This window comes from Athalia rosae, chromosome 1 (genome assembly GCF_917208135.1).
Source record: "Athalia rosae chromosome 1, iyAthRosa1.1, whole genome shotgun sequence".
Taxonomy (NCBI): domain Eukaryota; kingdom Metazoa; phylum Arthropoda; class Insecta; order Hymenoptera; family Athaliidae; genus Athalia; species Athalia rosae.
Genome location: NC_064026.1, coordinates 172,444 through 189,850, shown reverse-complemented (window position 1 = coordinate 189,850; position 17,407 = coordinate 172,444). Strand labels below are relative to the sequence as shown.

Below are 17,407 nucleotides of genomic sequence, written 5' to 3'. Positions count from 1 at the left end.
CATAGACATTTAATATACTAGCATTGACTACAAAAGTCTGAGTCTGAATTCGTTAGTCGTTACCCAGTCGTTACGACTAACGTTGCAAGTTACAACAACGTAACAACGATCTACAGCGATCGTACGTACGATACGTGTGACTTCGCCAACTCTCTTAGGTGGAATTGTAAAACTATCGGATTTTGCAATTCCAGGTTATAATTACAAAATCAGCAAGTGTTTACCCTTTAAAAAATATACCGAAACGAATTACTCAATGATGATGCACTCAATAAGGAATGCGATTAAAACTACAGTCGTATCGTTGGCGAGGTATCTACAACATCCAGCGAAATCACCAATCTCAAAGGCTACAGCTCTTTCAATGCCTCAGCATCACTATAGATTACTCAACACACTAACCAGATTGAATTCAAAAAATCAAGGAAATACAGAATTGTCTGAGCAGTCGGGAGATAAGTCACCGGCACAAGCTCTAGGAAAGTTAGAGGGAAAATTTCTCCTGAGTTTTACCTGCAAAAAATGTAATACAAAAAACCAGAAGATTATATCTAAAATTGCTTATCAAAAAGGAGTTGTAATAGTGAGGTGTGACGGATGTAAGAATAATCATTTCATAGCAGACAATCTTGGATGGTTCCCAGATCTTCAGGGCAAAAAAAACATCGAACAAATATTAGCGACAAAAGGGGAAAAGGTTCATAGAACGATCAATTACAGCGAAGGATATTTTGAGGCTGTTGCAGAAGAGGCATTTGCCAAAATGCAAACACAGGAAAATGATTTGGTCAGAAAAACAGCAGCCAAAGAAAAAGAGGATATTCCCAAGACCGATTACATGAAACTTGGCACCGAAGTCAAAACTTAACATCCAAGTAATTATTGGCCTGTTTGCTGATGGCTGAAAAATGTAAGATTTTTTTCCCATGTGAGAATCAATGACGTTGAGCCGTTAAAAAGGTTGTAAATTACTTCAAATATTTGTGGTATATTCAGCTTATTTCAAGTGCTACGACAGATACAAAAATATTAAATATTATCATCCTTTGACAATGAAATGCATATAATAGCATGATTCCTTTTTGTTATTTTCTTAAAAAAACAAAAATGTTTCTTGTTTGGACAATGTTTAATAGATTTATCTATTGGTATTGGTATGTTGTAAAATAACAAATATTTTTTTTTGCACGTAAATTTAAAATAAATATATCAAATTAACTTATGCATAATACGACTTGTATCGGATTGAATTCAAATAAGGTAATACACTATGACATTCATGTTGAAGATTAGAATTCAGATGCTTCAATCGCTTGCACATCATTTTGATGATGTGAAATTAATAGTTTACACAGTTTTGGAATTTTGTTTCTGAATATCGGCAGTATTTCACTTGCTGCAAGAAATTGGAAAATCGGTAAATTATGACTTGCAACTTTCCTGTATGAGCTTGATGACTTTTGACCATGTCACTCTAGCAAGCAATTACCGGTATCACATGTCGAGTTATGATTGTCTCAGGCATAAATAGGTTTTCCATGTTCAGTGATCATTCTTTGGTCATTCCTGCAAACATAACTAACAATAAGTATTTGACCATCTGTAAAGCTACGTGATGCACCATTCTTTGATTGCGCATAAACCACATGAAACACGTATACTATATAACATCGAACAAAAAATATAAGTTCTTATTAAACCTATAATAACACATAGGTGCTCATATGTTCTACCCTACTTAAAACGTATACAACTTTACATATTCATCTCCATGGCACTATTATTGCTGAACCATTAACTTATAATGGTGGATAGATGAATTACATTGATGGCATTTCATTATTGGCAATAATGTGCAAATAATTTTTGACAAATTTCAGTTTTGATTCTAGCTTCAAGGTGATTTAGTGATAGTAAACAGAGATACCACAATTATTAAAAAGTAAGTAAGTACGTGAAATTACTTTTAAAGAAGTCGCAGTATTTAGTTGATTTTTTTAATGTAATAATTTGGCTTCTATCATCACTTATATCATTCCATATTACTTTATGTATGTCATATGATAGTATTATAGTATTAAGGCACTAGATCCAAGTTTTGTCCACTCAGAGACACGCGAAATCGCTTATTCTTTAACGAGGGAATACTAACTTATTTTCACAAAAATGCACTGAACTATCATGAATTACACATGAAAAACCTTAGAAAACTCAAACCCTCCTTGGCTTTGAAATAATCGCGTATTCAGTTTCGTTGTATATCTTGTGATTTGGTCCAACAATGTTGGGTGGAATAGATTTCTTTCGAATCATTCCGTAGCCATGACTACTATCATCTGCCAATCTCACTGCACACATATCCTCGACAAAGTCATAGTTATCCCATGATGTTGTTGAGTTATTATTTACAGCAGGTATCAAAGGTGAATTCACTTGAGAGATATTTTGAGTATTATTTTGAATATTGGGAGTTCTGTACGCTGAGTTATGATTTAGCTTATGAGTGGAGCCGAAATGTTGTAACTTGTCGTAATTTGGCGGATCAGACTTATTTGAAACGTTGTTGCGAATAATGGGACATGTTGGGGTAATAGTCAGTTCAGTGGTGCTAGTTTTACTCTTAGATGAACTATGTGAAGCCAAGGATAAAGTCTCAATAGCTTCGTACTGTCCTTCATTGCCATCTCCGTAGCTACATGGACTGACCATTTCTGTGTGCGGTACATTATCAACGCCATGTGTTTTCCATGCATTGTTTCTGATTTCGATAGAATCGTACGGATTTTTCAAGTCGTCATGAGTCAAGTTGTTGTTTTCCGTTGAAGGAAACTCTGAAGAGCTGCTTGAGTTCAATCGGGTGTACTTTCCACACAACATTGAGTCAGGGAACTCCTGTTCAAGGGGCTTTCTTTCTAAAAGAGAAGTAAACATATGTTTTCGCGGAGGTTTTGCAGGTTTCGGTTTCACGATTGGAGGAGGTGGTTTTATAAAAGATATAGATTCCAGACTAGACGAAGAGTACAATTGCTTCTGAGAGTTCTGGGATATTGTTGAAAATTCCATGTCCACTAAATTAGCTGAACTATTTGGGGAAGGAGGTAACGGAGACCTGGAACCAGCCTCCATCGACATAGCTGCATGATATTGAGCATTGTTACATTCTATAGTAGGGCTACTATCTCCACTCAATAGCTTTTTCATGCACTTCATCTTTGTAGATAAACACCTGAATATTTCCTGCTGATTATTGTGCTCTAAGTGGAACGATCCTTCACCTGAATCACACTTTCTACCGGCCTCAAAAGTGAATCTGCCATCTCTGTAACCATACCTTCTTATGAACCGATAAGGCCACATGTATAGCATATATTCTCCGTCCATCAATTTCATATCGGCAGTGGCTATTATTAATGTGTAATTCTTTTCCTGTAATCCGCATCTTTTGGAAGCATCGGATGCCACTAGCTTTACCGCAAAGATTCCCTCTCCACTCGTGCAATACAAATCATTATTCTCTTCGATTGTTTGCGACAAAAGAGTGTCTTTGAAAGCAACTGTTTGAAAAGCATTTATCCATGTCGTCATCTCTGATTCGGAGCAACAGCCAAAATGATGAACACCGGTTTTAGTGACTACCTGGAAACAAAGAACATCATTTGTTAATCTGTAAGCTATCAGTGTGACTTGTATTGAAGTAGCTTACAGTAAAAACGTGTGGCTGATTGATTGGTGTAATTTTAATACAGGCTTCCAGGGTGATGATTTTAGAAGAATGTGGCTGTGCCGATACTTCATCTTGACTATCATATATCTCAAGTCTCTTGATTCCAACCTTGCTGGGATTAAAAAGTAGGCAGAACTTCTTGTGCCAGGTTTTCTGTTGGATAAATTGATGATGTAATTTATGATGCAGAGTGAATGTGATAAAATATGGTATGTTCAAGTGAAAGCAAGGGTGGTACACAAAAGGATGTTAACTTCCTTTCGTGCGGTGTGATGTGATATTATTATTGTATTTACTGATGATAATCATCATATTTGCCGCTAGTTGACGACAGGCTAACCTTAAGTTGTCCTAGTACTCCTTGCGGTGGAAATAGCAGGATTCCCTGCATCATAAGATTCTCAGGGTCCATCGTTGAATCTATGTTGTATAAAGAAGCAGCTAGTCACTATAAGCGAGATTTAATGGTGAGTCTTACATCCAACAGCAGTTACTATTACTCATGAAACAGCAAGCGTTTTTACGCTGCACCAATGTTGGTTATCACTGCTCGCTTAACCCATCACACTTATGCGAGAAATAATCGTCCGAATACCGAATTTCACATAATTTTCAGCAGTACTTGACGTTTTGACAAATCCTGATGACAATTCTGGTAACAGCCATGCTGTCAGCAGAGGAGTTTGAACTTTTGGAGTTGTAGCAATCAAGGTGGCGAGCTTCACATGTATCATGCGTGCACATGTATGCATGTATTGCAATGATGTATTGTCACGTATTATACGTACGTACATATGCGTTAAAGTCGTATTGTGTGATACGATATCACCTTTAGATATCACGTATGGTTGGGCTCAATAACTTTTCTTCCTATTGTTAGAATTGGAGCAACAATACCGTACCTTGTAATTTCAATGATTTTCGAAAAAGGTGGGGCGGTACACTAATCGAAATATGAGTAGAGTCGCCATTTACACGCAAAACCCAAACAGATTGCAGTTCGTTTCCAGAGTTTGAATACTAATTACAAAATTGACAAAATATTCAGATCCCTGGCACGCACGCACCATCCAATGTCAAATCTCAAACGCCAAATGCTGTTCTAGCACTGATCAGTGCATTCCAGCCTCAATCGCATTTGACAGGCACTGCCCGCGCTTGACAGAGCAAGAAGATTACGTCCGCGTTCATATTTCTGACTAAACGACCACGAGGACGGTGGTGGAAATCCGCTGGCTTGAAACAGTGGGTTGAATTTCCGCTGATAATGGTGAACGGGGAAATTCGATGTTTACGTCGTCAAAGAAAGAGATCGATTCTACTCGTACGCTTCAGGCTGCTTCAGCGTTGACTACTTACCAATAATCAGTCAAGAGCTTCAGAGTCATGTTATGATTCAGTGCAGCGCTTTTTTATCGATAGGCACAAAGAAATTGTGCTTCTTTAAGACGGTTAACTGCTGCCACCTATGCGATGCCTAGTCCGCTTCTGTGAAGTAAAAGCCTTGAAATGCCACGCACTGATTATACAGGCCACACATCGCATAATCACCGTGGAAGACTCATCAGTCCCACACTGCCACAGAGCATACCGCACGAACACATGCCAAAGCTTATCTACGAGTATAAGTCCTGTTCCGCTGCCAAGCGAAGGGTGAAAAATGAAGATGGTTGAATTCCGTAGTTTTACATGCTGATCCGTCATCATCTTAATATGTTATTGATAATTGAACAGACATCGTCTCACGGTTTGGCAGTCGGTCAGTTCAATAAATCGGAGATCGGGGCTCCAGAGATCGAAATACAAGAGATTCTGGAATCTTTCAAAAAATGAACGAATCTACTCTTTCGGATTCAGGAGAGATGAATTTACAGACAATAACATACATATAGAACAAAAAGTTCGATCAATTTTTATTTTTTGTATTTTCTGAAATGATTATACGGTAACTCCCCATTCTGGCTTTCATATGGGCAAGTCCACGTGAGACGTACATGGCCAATAAAAAAAAATTTCTCCAAACTTTGAGAGAATATTTTCTCAGTACCTCCAAGTTTTGTGTCAAATTTTGAATTTTTTTTAAGAATTGAAAAAATGAGGTGCTGCCTTTTTTGTTAATTTCGACTCTGAAAAATTAATTCCTCGTTCAAAAATCTGGAGGTTTCTCAATTTTCAGAGTAGTAATATAAAAACTTTCTGAATTATAGATATTTTACTGAGATATCCCCAGTTTTTTCTCATCCAATTAAACGCGAAAATAGGCATTCTACAAGAATTTCATTCATCACTTTATTTATGCTATAAATAATCTAATCTCCACTTCACCTAGTAATAGAGAAATAATGTGCATACCTAGCATGGGTTTACTTAATTTTTTGTAAAACAATTGATTTAAATGTAATTTTAGAAAAGAATTCCAATTCTTATACATAGTATATCTTTTTCGCATTTGAATGGAAAATTAAAGGCCACGAAAGATCAAGATCATGATTTTTTCAAGAGGGACGACAAATTTGCTGACAATGAGAAAAATTTTTGATTTTGCTTCGTTTTCGCGAAATTTGGAATTGGAAAAACGCGATTTTAGCGAAAATCACGTTTGTGGCTAACTCCCAAGTGCCGTACATCAAAACCATTCATTTCAAAATATCTAAAATCTTACACGAATTCTCGGAGGTAATTAGCAAGCAAATTTAGCGAAAAAAATTTTTGTGGCCATGTTCGTTTCAGGTGGACGTATCCGTATACACATAGATGTGTATGAAGCTGGTGGTTTCACGATCTCGTCTTTATCCTCGTCCTGGATTCAAGGGTCAATGCCTATGCAAAGATCTGAAATAAAATGCGAGAGCAGTCTGATTGTCAACCTATGTGCTTTAGAATAGTGTTTGGAATTGTCAATGTATAACGTTATACAACACGTTCGTAAAACGAACAATATCGGTCGTAGGGCGCTACACTGGGTAGTTGGGACGGTGGGGATAATAGGATTTTAGATTAGTTCCGATTAACATTCAATAATTCATCGAAACCGATAACCTTTGGATTCTATCTCATGGTACGGCATGCCCGAAGACGAACCTTTTGGCCGCTCATTGTTTACGAGATGACAAAAAATGGGAAGCGTGAAAGAGAATTGGAAGCGCATCAATTTTTTAGAAGCTAGTTGAAGTTATATTAGTCTGAGAAGATCGAAATTCTGGGTAGTGTGTTATTCGAAAATGCCTAAGACGCTGTTTCTTCTAGTCATTATAACTGCTGGGGTTCGCTCCAATGACTTTCCATCGTTGATAACAGCCAACGCGAGTATGGGTAGGTTTTATTCGTACCTCGGTAGCGAAAGAATAAAGAAAATCATCTACGCAATCAAGTTAAACTTGAAGACAATTATCTAATATCTTTAACTGTCACAGCTATTGTCGTAGATGATCACATGTTTATGGAAAGTGCGAGCTACAAGAAGGCGTTGACGGAAATATTTCAAGTAGTTTCGCAAACCGTTCAAGATAATATGCGACTGGGCAGAATTGAGGCACATCTTTTCACCGACTCGAGCCTCAATTTGCGCCGGGGTACGAGTACGAAGTGAAGATTCTAAATCTCAAGTGTATGCAAACGAATAATTGGTATTTACTATTTGCCAGCCAGATTACACCATTTTACTCTCGGTCGCACGGTGTTCCGAAACGTGGAAATTGTTTCGCAAGGCTCAGAAAGAAGACCTTATACACGTTGCGGTGACGGGTAAAATTAGAAAAACGATAAAATATAATAATGACAACTAACAATAATGTGAATGTGAATGATTATACCGATAATTTCAGTAATTACGCGCCTGAGTGTGACGGTATACTTTTTTCGAAATTTTTAATCTACGTTATTGAAATCGCTATTCTTATCCAAAGATGCGGATTGTCCGCGACTTCCGGGCCACGAAGGTATCAGCGTCCCTCTTCTGAACCCTGGCGAGGAATTGTCCCAGGTGCTATTAGATCTCAGAACAAAATCGGCTCTTGCGTGGAGTAAGATAAACATCCTGCACGACGACACTTTTGGTATAAGAAAATAATGTACATACGTCGATATAAAAAAAACTACTTGTCTCTAGCGCACGCCAGACGAGGAGTTTGTTGACTATATCAATGATGGACGTGTCCCGAAAGAATGAACTTGACTCGAATATTATCCCGCACGTGTATTTTGAACTTTTGAATGCAAATCCACAGTGAGATCGTGACAATCGCTTTCAATTTTCAATATCAGCCCTTTGAAAAAATAGCAAATGCTTAAGTAATTTCTCGAGTTCGAACGAAGGGTGTATGTATTCTTCGAGGAGCACGAGTAGAGGATGAACACTCTAGAGGACGAACACTCGTGATATTTCATAATATTGTGATGCAATTACGTAATGGATTTCAGGTCGCGCGTTGGTATACATTTATACTTGGTGTATTAAACAAGTCTGATTTTATGCCAATATTGAACCAATAATTATTCGTACGCTGTTGGTGCTTCCGAATTTTCACTCCAAATTGAATGAGTGTCAATTTAAATTTAGTTCATTCTGCAGGACGCGTCCGTCATCGCGATGTTTAGTAATCGAAATTCATTCGATTATGTACAGGTAGGGACACTATAAGCAGAGTCCTGATCGCGTTGTCAACAGAGTTGCCGGACTCTGGGCTGACCCCTGCGACAAGATCTGTTTACGCGATAAAAAAAACAAAATCAGACCGCGCCAGGAGACAGGAAATATTGAGAATACTCTCTGATTTTCCCATTGAAAGACTAGGCGGCTGTTTCCTCGTGATTGTCACCATCGAGATGGTTGGCGTGGTCATGGAAGTGGTGAGTTATATGTATGGGTAATTTGATTATACTCATTCGCAGGTGAAAAACTTCATGCTAACATATAATATATGTAAACCTTTCAAGGCGAAATCGTTGAAGATGGTTCATCCTGGAACACAGTGGTTATACCTCGCGAGTGACACGACCTCGCAGGATCAAAACGTCACCGCTTTGAGAGACATTCTCGATGAGGGCGCGAATATTGCTATCCTTCATAATACTACAAGCACCGGGGGCGCGTGTAACGTGAGCGTTTTGGAAAATGAGAGCACACTTTGTCCCGAAATCTCGTGTGAAACTTATCGAATTCACATTTTCTCGACACAGACTGGACTCACTTGTTACATTCGAGAACTGACAAGAGCTTTAGCGGTTTCTCTGGAAGGTTCGTTGATCAAGGAGATCGAGCTCTGGAAGCATGTTACAGAGGAGGAATTCGAGTCAATACGATTTACGAAAAGAGAACGGCGCAGAGAGGTTCTCGACAATATGAAGGTTGATAAGTTGCTCGGTACCCTGGTATCGTAGATCTGCTATTTTCCTTCCGATTATAATGTGTTGTACGGTATCATTCAAGCTTCCGTTTCGCAGAGAGAACTTTTTGAGAGCAGAATCGGATCCGAAGAGAGTTGCGACAGATGTTTATCGTGGACTATGACATCGGCGATAACCTGGGGGGAGTCTTTTTCAACGGATGAAAAAAATGCCGAAGATAATTCCGCGGGAACGGGGTATTTTCTGGGCACCGGATCTTGGACTCCTCGTCCCGGCGCGGTATTAACAGACGCGATATTCCCTCACGTGGAACACGGATTCAGGGGAAGGACGCTCCCTGTGGTTTCCTACCACGTCAGTTGAACATAAGATTACTAACTGCACGGGTTGCAATAAATCTCCAAACTGTTTACCACACTAATTATTATGATTATATTTGAGAAAATCGCTTTCAGAATCCCCCTTGGCAAATAATCGATAAGAACAGGTCCGGTCTAGCGATGTTCGATGGACTTATTTTTGACGTACTAAAGCAGCTCGGTCTTCGCTTGAACTTCACCTACTCCGTCCATATCGCATCATTTGAAAGCGAGACGAATGATTTTGAATCTGCAAGGGTGAGGTTCATATCGTGCGACCTATAGCCACATCGAGATCAAACACGCGTTTGTCATTGTTATTGTCGGGTTTGACTATGTTTTTAATTTTTTTTCTCTTACCCTGGAAGCTGAAGACGATCGGTTGTGAAATATTGTCTGGCTTGTGTTCGCAGGTGAGGAAGGCTGAGCCGATGTCGACGACCAATAGAATTCCTGCATCCGTGATAGATCTCGTCCGACTGAAGAAGGTCCTGCTGGCAGCATGCGCCGCTACGATCAGTGAATCGAGAAAAACCGTGTTAAACTTCACGCGACCGGTGTCCATCCAGACGTACAGTCTTCTCACGTCGAGACCGAGGCACCTCTCCAGGGCTCTTCTCTTCATGTCACCCTATACCAAGGAGGTTTGAACCGCGCGTGCCTATTTCAACCTAAAATGATGCGTTCCAAGGGACCGTAGGTATAGCTCTGTACCGGTCCTATTTTCGTTAATTACTTTCAGAGTTGGGGTTGCTTGGCCGGTGCTGTCTTGATAATGGGACCGATGCTGTACCTGGTCCATAAGTGGAGTCCGTTTTACACAAACCTAACGCGGTCTCCGGGACTACGAACTCCCTGGGACTGCATGTGGTACGTGTACGGGGCGCTCCTCCAACAAGGTACGAAAGTACCAACGATGAAATGTCAAACCATCATCTATTTTTTATCCCCGAACATTCCCACCTTAAGGTGGAATGCATCTTCCTCGTGCCGACAGCGGCCGTTTGATCGTCGGAACTTGGTGGCTGGTGGCAATTGTGATTGTGGCTACCTACAGCGGTAACCTGGTCGCGTTTTTAACATTCCCGAGGATAGACGTCTCCGTGACGTCGATCGAAGACCTCTTGGCAAGGGAGAACGAGCTGAGCTGGACCTTGCCTACCGGAAGCTACCTTGTCGAGTTTCTCGAGTCTACGGACGAGCCGAAATTTCGCAGGTTTCTCGCCGGTGCTGAGAGGTACAACGTGACGAACGAAACGGACTCCGTAAGGCGCGTTAGGGAAGGGAAACACGTATTGATCGATTGGAGAACTTCTCTGAGATTCCTCATGAGACGGGAACTTCTCGCTAGTGGAAGATGCGACTTTTCACTAAGCGCCGAGGAGTTTGTGCAAGAACCGATCGCCATGATCGTTGCTCCCGGTAGTCCATACCTCTCCATCATAAATATGGAGTGAGTATTATTTTCGAGGTACGAACAGCGTAGCGAAACAATTGCAGGGGATCGTTGTTAGTTCCGGTGGTATCGAATCATCACCGTAGGAATCGGCTGAAGTCTAGAATCGCCGAGAACTCTGTATAATATGACTCCCTTTCCACAATGTTTCAAGAATCTGAATTCCTTACCCCGCGCGTTGTGTCCCCTATTTCTGACCCCTGTGGTAATTTATTAATTTCCTCTCGCAATATCTACTTTTTTTATCGTATATGTATAGGCTCAAGTGGATGCACCAAGTTGGACTGATTCACAAGTGGACCTCGGAGAGGATGCCCATAAGAGACAAATGTTGGGAAGGGCCTGGTATGAACCAGGAAACCAATAACCACAAGGTCAATATCGAGGACATGCAGGGCAGCTTCTTCGTTCTCTTCATTGGTAAGATATCAACTCGTCGAGCGTATATTTATTTTGCCCTTGCTACAACCGCTCTCCGAGTCCCTAGTATGCCGAGCAGCTGGACAGCAATAAACGCTTGCTCGAAACGGTATTCTAGTTCGTTTGATACGCGATACTCGACGCAAATTACACGATCAACGGAAACGGTTTCGGTTTAATTTTTCTTTCTCCACAGGATTTATTTTTGCGCTGATGATTCTAAGCTGCGAGTTTCTCTGGGTGAAGCGGAAGGTTGTACTGGAGCGAAAGTTGGTTCGCCCTTTCGTGACCTGAACTTTTCAACGAACCGGAAGTAGAGAACGCGCCATAGAAGTTCATCGAAATACAAAATAGTCGATGTCCAGTAAAATAATTTATGTAGTACATAAGGTTTTTTTTTTTTTATCTCGAATTCAAAGTCCTTCTGATCGCTAGCAGATAAATTTTTCGGAGGTAACCCCCGATGATTTGATCAATAAACAATTGTAGCAACTGCCCAAACAGGAGTGTGTACGAGGTGGTAATAGTCAACGACATCTAACAAACATTCAACTCCAAAATCGGTATCCGCCCTGATTCTTCGATCGGTTGTTTTTCTGACTCGAAGTTCTTCCCAAAACCTCTTCCCCGCAAATGTCATCCCTTCCCTCACGAGTTCGACTCCCAATCGGGACATCCTCTTGGGAGGGATTTTTTTCATCAATTAATAAATTTCGATTTCCAAAACCAATCGGTCAGTTTGGCACGATTACTCATCACGAATCATCAGGATTTGATGTTAGTGAGTCATTACATCGGCAGCGTGGCAACATGAGCGAAAATCAACCCGTCCATACCCTGATACCATGGATATATTGATACCATTGCTGATACGCAAGTATAAGTGGAGCGGAATTCTGTGTTCGTCGAAACAGCTGATTAACTCAAGCGTAACTTCTTCATTCGCCACGCCAAAGTGAATACGAGTGAAGTACAACAGCTATTTAGCTAACCTACCGACGATCTCACACATTGGGTAATCCCGCTAGATTATACGAATTACAATAACTATACAGTTATAGCCACTAGCAACGATAAACTGTACCTGTACGTAATATGCCCGCAAACGGACGTATGTACGTAGTACGCATATTCGAATTAGTCTTGCATTACGGCCAACGTCTTGCGATATCTTTCACGCTTGTTGCTGTTCAAATTTCTATTTTAAGATTTTAGAATACGTTGAGAGTGAGAATTTTTTTGTAGAACAACCGGACTCGACATAATAATACGAAGGGAACCGCGGGTCGAGGGAAGACCCGGATTACCAGAAGCAATGATGCCACGGGGTTATCTACCTGACGACCTTGTCTCCTGAAAAAATCTTCTGCCTTCTTCCCCACCCCCTCTTGAACCCCCCTACTCTCTAGACTGCGAGACGTCGCGCCTCGTGCAAGCATCAGGCCCCAGGCCCCAGGCCCAATCGCCCATCGTCCCTCCGTGTTGCTCGATGGCGAACATTATCACGCTGACCACTGGACGCTATAATTGTCGAGTTGGGTAGAGAGAGAGAGAGAGAGAGATATATATACCGATTCATTATATACCGATCGACTGACTGACGAGCCAGTCGGTCTCCTAGTGGCTCCCATCGTCTCGGTTGCACTCGACGTCTAAATTAAATACGCGATGCTTGTGACTTGTTTTACCACGCTTTTATTTTACTGACCGCGTTCATTAACTGTACGGTCGTCGGATAGTCGAGTCGGTGCGTTGGTTTGTTTGTGTTGACAATTCGTGACACTTGGTTGTACGTGGTTGACGGAACAAGTTTTACCAAACGAGTTCTAAACATGAGGATATTATGGCTGGTATTTCTTCATAGTACGTTCGTCTATATTCTAGTAGCACAAGTTCACTTCAATTACACTATTTCTAAGCATTATTATCACCGACCGGTCGCATGATCGCATGAACGAAACTAATAGCTAATCAACAATTTTCGGCCTACCGGTCAGCATGTACTTGACACACGTATCGAGTAGGTGATGCCTAAGAATTGCGGCGCACTTTGGGCATTGCAAATTCTTATTTGTAAAAAATGTTCTCGCCCGTTTGATAGTAGTAGTCCGGGAGGCTCCTACTGTGCACGGATACGTCGGTGCGTGGCTCGATCCGTCGACTTCAGCTTCCCCGCCAACGTTCCGGCGTCCCGCCGACGTGCTGACGGACGTTATCAACGACCTAGGTGTTCAAATTCTGCAGGAATACGCAGAGAGCGGAGGAAGCGGAAATATTGCTTTTTCTCCCACCGGGATCGGCTTCGTACTCGCTGTACTTTACGAGGGATCGGCGGGTCCCGGAAAAGAACAGATAGCCCGCGTCCTTGGGCTTCCCAGGGACAAAGACGTCACGAGGATCGGATTCCGCGATATTCATAGGAGGCTGAGGGTAAGCGCAGGAAAAACAATTCCAGACTTGTTAAAGTCGATACGAAGTCATACACTTTTGGAAACCTTTGAATGCACCACCCTCGCTATTTCCATTACCTCGAGGCAGATCGAAGTTCTCACGGCCACAACTCGGGTATAAATGAGCGTATTCACGTCAGGATCTTGTAAGGTGTCTCGGTGATCATCTATCGGGCGAGTTTTCCCCTAAAATAGTCCCATTTTTTTCGCACAATGCTTAAGAAAAATTGTATGACCTCGCGATCGCTCATCGAATTGAACCTCTCGATTGATATTCCGCATCGTTTTACCCAGAGCTATCTGAGCCCCGACGGTTTTCTCGGAGGGCTGACTTTGAACAGAGAGAAAATAAAATTACGCCATGAGTACGAGGGTGTCCTCAAGTTCTTCGGGTTTGATATTCCCTTCGTGGAGGACGGTGCCACCCTCCCAAATTATTCGGGGTCTCGGCCTTCCGGCGACTGCGTTCAAGACACGACAGAGTCTCCGCTGACTTCGCAAGCAATTCCGACCGAAAAATCCACCACAACGTTGCTCACAGTGACCTCGGACGTCGGCGATGAACCGTCAAACACAACTCCGAAAACGCAACAAGCGGCTGAAACATCCACTATCCCGACCGACCTCGATACCGAAGTCCCTGCGGGGACGACGAGTGAACCGGAAGAAACTCCTACCGTGACTCCAACGACTCGGATTATTTCCAGCTTCGCGACAACCGCTCGAGTACCTGCGACTACGGTGAATTTCCCGACAACGACCGCAGCAGCATCCCTGACATCCGTTGCTGATATTTCGACGATGACAATGGAATCCTCTTCGACCACCCCCGTCCCTGAATCGACCACATCGTTTCTCTCATCGGCCGATTCGACTACCAGGGAGTCTGTCACGGATGAGCCGTCAGTGGTTGAGATGAAGGAACCACTTGAGGTGACGCAAGAGAATCAGTCTTCTCAGGCAACGACTCCGATAGCGACTTCTTTACCCACGCTTTTTACAACTACGACGTTGATTTCCTCGTCTGAAGGTACAACGATCATGCCCCGTGATACAGGAGAGTCCTTCTCCTCCTCCTCCTCCTCCGAAGAAGAAGGAACAGCTTCGAGTGTGTTGGTCCAAGAGTCAACTACAAATCAGGTCGACACGACACCGATGTCGGATCTTGAAACCACGACAATGGTGACCGACGATCCGAATTCGATGTCAAACCGTATTCAAATTTCCACCACTTCTCAGTCGGTAACGACTAACAGTCCCGAAAAACGTACTTCTCGAGGAACGGGAATCAAAGATTTCGTAGTCAGGTCTGTACGGGATGCTAGATCTGATCTCGACGAGTCGAGTGCAAAGATAAATATTGACGAAATAATCCGTGGGGTCAGAAGTCCCACGAGCTACTTTTCCGGCTTCTCGAACGCGCCAGATTTTCCGAGCTTTTCCGCTTACCCAGACTTTGCAGGACTTCCGGGTAATAAATGAGGCAATATCTCCCGTTAAAATCTCAACCCCCCGATTGACCCCGCGTTTCATTCTCAGATGAAGCTCCATGGACCCGGAAGTTCGGGGAATGGCGAGTCCATTCGCCCAACATTGACGAGTCGTCGCGGGACTCCGCGCAAATTACTTTCCTGGTAAACGGCAAGGAGCCGACGATCGTATCAGCGGCGACGTACACCGTCATCCTGCCATTCGCCTTCCTTCCAACCCTGCAGGCACTGGCGTTGGAATTCCCTCTAGATGTTGGTCATTATACGAGTGAATTCATTCAGGTTTATTTTCTCATTGATCCTACAATGCCTTTCGCAGGATCCTAGGTACAATATTCTGCTGCTTCTGCCAACGGACAGGGAGGGCACTCGACGACTCGTGGGAGACCTCGGGAACGTGCGGCTCAGGGAACTTAGGAAGGAACTGCAGCCTGCTTGGGTCAGAGCAATGATACCATCTTTTATGCTGAAGGGTTTCGTAACTCTCACTCCCTTCCTACAGCGGGTAAGGCCCTCGATCTTTGACCTCTGCCGTACAAGTACAACGACAACTCGTTCGTCGTCTCTGTTCAAGTCACCGAAGCCTCTCGTTACGTTGCCTCCACATTCGGTGAAATACAAGTAAACGCACCGATACAATTTCGCCTTGGCTTAAAATCTCGCAATCACCGACTCTCGAGGTGAAAATTTTGCTCTTTGTCTAAATGATTGTCACGTGTCGCCTTCCCGAAAGACCGTGACATCTTATTCGCGCGAGAATACTCGAATTTAAGCGAATCCGTCCGCGTCGACGGACATCCCGTCAATTTTACTCAATTTTCAAAATTACCACCACAATTTGTGAATCGGTGGGTTAATACGGTAATACCCACGGGCACACCTGTATTACGTCTGCACCTAGACGAGTATGCAGCTGCCCGTGTCTCGTCTCGTCGGAGCGCGGTCACCGGCGCGAGGTCCGAATGTACTTCGGACAAGAGTTCGCGAACCGAGTGGAAATCGGAAGTCGATAAGTAGTCAGATGAAAATACTTGGAAGAGTTGGCCCACGAATATATTCCGCCTCCGAGGGTCCGAATGAGTTCGGGGACCGAGGAATGTACCGTAACGCCCCATTTCGCTTTTCGGCATCATCCACTCTCGGCAAAATAGTTTCACACCTCCCGTTATACGGTTGGTGGGTGTTTGAAGTGCCACTTGTTAAATTCTCGTTTGATCGCAGCTCGGCATCAGGGATGTATTCGAGCCGAGGGACGCCAATTTATCACCGATGACGGAGGAGCCCGGAGTATACGCCAGGGACGTGCAACAAAGCATCGGCGTTAACATACGCAATTACATGAAGCCGGACAGAACGCACTCAAGTGAGTGGAATTATCAGGCCGATATCTCACCCCCGGGCCATCTTCCAAACCCCCAGACCCGGCTACGAGCATTTCGAACCCGGCGTCTAGATGCGCCTCCGAGCTGGCGGAACGCTCACCAATCTTTTCACTCAGGTTCTACTTTAACACTTTCTCTAAATCCGATCACTGGGGTGTTTGAAAAAAGACGAAATCCCATTTTTCGAGAAGTAATGTTCCGAACGATCGGTAGCGAGCTGCGGTCTAATTCTTTACTCGTTCAATTCCATAACAGACCGCGGATCGAAAATGTACGTTCGTAGCGTGGTATACGACTTTAGGACTCGTCGCGATGTAAAAGCCTCGTCTCGATAAGTGGATTGATATGGTTTCCGCCCGTCCAGAAACCCTCGCAAACAATAATGTGCACGATTTTCATAAAATAACCAAACCTATACCGATTCGAATTGATCGTGGAGTTGTTTTCAAATCATTCGTATGCGTGCGAATAACAACAATGAAAATTCTAACTATTACACGGTTACACGGAACATCAGAACGGGCTGAAATTGATTGAAAATAGGAATGGAGCGGCTTTGACGTAAAATTACTTCGTCTTTGTTCTACGCTCTTCGTCAGATAATGCTTCGTGTCAGCTGGTCATTTCTCGGAGTACCGGATTCGGTTTTTTTTCGCGTAATGAAATTCACGCTGACTCACCGTAAACGATCGTTCTCCCTTTGTCGTGATTGTAGCACACGGAGATAATACCTGTGATTAAATATATTCCCAGTATTGTTGCAAAGTTTGACTGAAGTTT

At 42.8% G+C, this 17,407-nt stretch overlaps 4 protein-coding genes across 7 annotated transcripts in view; 3 read left to right on the top strand and 1 right to left on the bottom strand.

Moving 5' to 3' along the window:
• Nucleotides 1-84: 84 nt before the first annotated feature.
• LOC105693482 lies at nucleotides 85-1,218 on the top strand. Its single transcript, XM_012413445.3, has one exon. It carries the CDS (start codon nucleotides 257-259, stop codon nucleotides 866-868), a length of 612 nt encoding a protein of 203 aa, XP_012268868.2. The 5' UTR covers nucleotides 85-256; the 3' UTR covers nucleotides 869-1,218.
• Nucleotides 1,111-4,935, bottom strand: LOC105693481 (docking protein 2). The gene is made up of 3 exons (XM_012413444.3): nucleotides 4,065-4,935; nucleotides 3,704-3,877; nucleotides 1,111-3,636 (listed from the first exon to the last, which is right to left on the bottom strand). Exons 1-3 carry the CDS (start codon nucleotides 4,134-4,136, stop codon nucleotides 2,212-2,214), a joined length of 1,671 nt encoding a protein of 556 aa, XP_012268867.2. The 5' UTR covers nucleotides 4,137-4,935; the 3' UTR covers nucleotides 1,111-2,211.
• A 255-nt stretch (nucleotides 4,936-5,190) lies between these two features.
• On the top strand, nucleotides 5,191-11,851 carry LOC105693308 (ionotropic receptor 93a). The gene is made up of 14 exons (XM_020856553.3): nucleotides 5,191-7,036; nucleotides 7,138-7,296; nucleotides 7,373-7,468; nucleotides 7,630-7,779; nucleotides 8,349-8,572; nucleotides 8,660-8,821; nucleotides 8,903-9,070; nucleotides 9,167-9,424; nucleotides 9,526-9,687; nucleotides 9,843-10,073; nucleotides 10,172-10,328; nucleotides 10,399-10,882; nucleotides 11,145-11,305; nucleotides 11,502-11,851. The coding sequence occupies exons 1-14, from the start codon at nucleotides 6,946-6,948 to the stop codon at nucleotides 11,597-11,599; spliced, it is 2,601 nt and encodes an 866-aa protein (XP_020712212.2). The 5' UTR covers nucleotides 5,191-6,945; the 3' UTR covers nucleotides 11,600-11,851.
• A 911-nt stretch (nucleotides 11,852-12,762) lies between these two features.
• Nucleotides 12,763-17,407, top strand: part of LOC105693349 — a 6,172-nt gene continuing 1,527 nt past the window's right edge. The window contains exons 1-6 of one of the 4 annotated variants that reach the window (XM_048660101.1): nucleotides 12,763-13,167; nucleotides 13,403-13,735; nucleotides 14,050-15,226; nucleotides 15,295-15,497; nucleotides 15,565-15,750; nucleotides 16,467-16,743. In XM_048660101.1, coding sequence (XP_048516058.1) covers nucleotides 13,138-13,167; nucleotides 13,403-13,735; nucleotides 14,050-15,226; nucleotides 15,295-15,497; nucleotides 15,565-15,750; nucleotides 16,467-16,743 — 2,206 coding nt within the window. In that variant the 5' untranslated portion in view covers nucleotides 12,763-13,137. Of the gene's footprint in view, nucleotides 13,169-13,402; nucleotides 13,736-14,049; nucleotides 15,227-15,294; nucleotides 15,498-15,564; nucleotides 15,751-16,466; nucleotides 16,744-17,407 lie in introns of all 4 variants that reach the window. The other 3 variants (XM_048660102.1, XM_020856567.2, XM_048660103.1) reach the window with 3 other exon arrangements.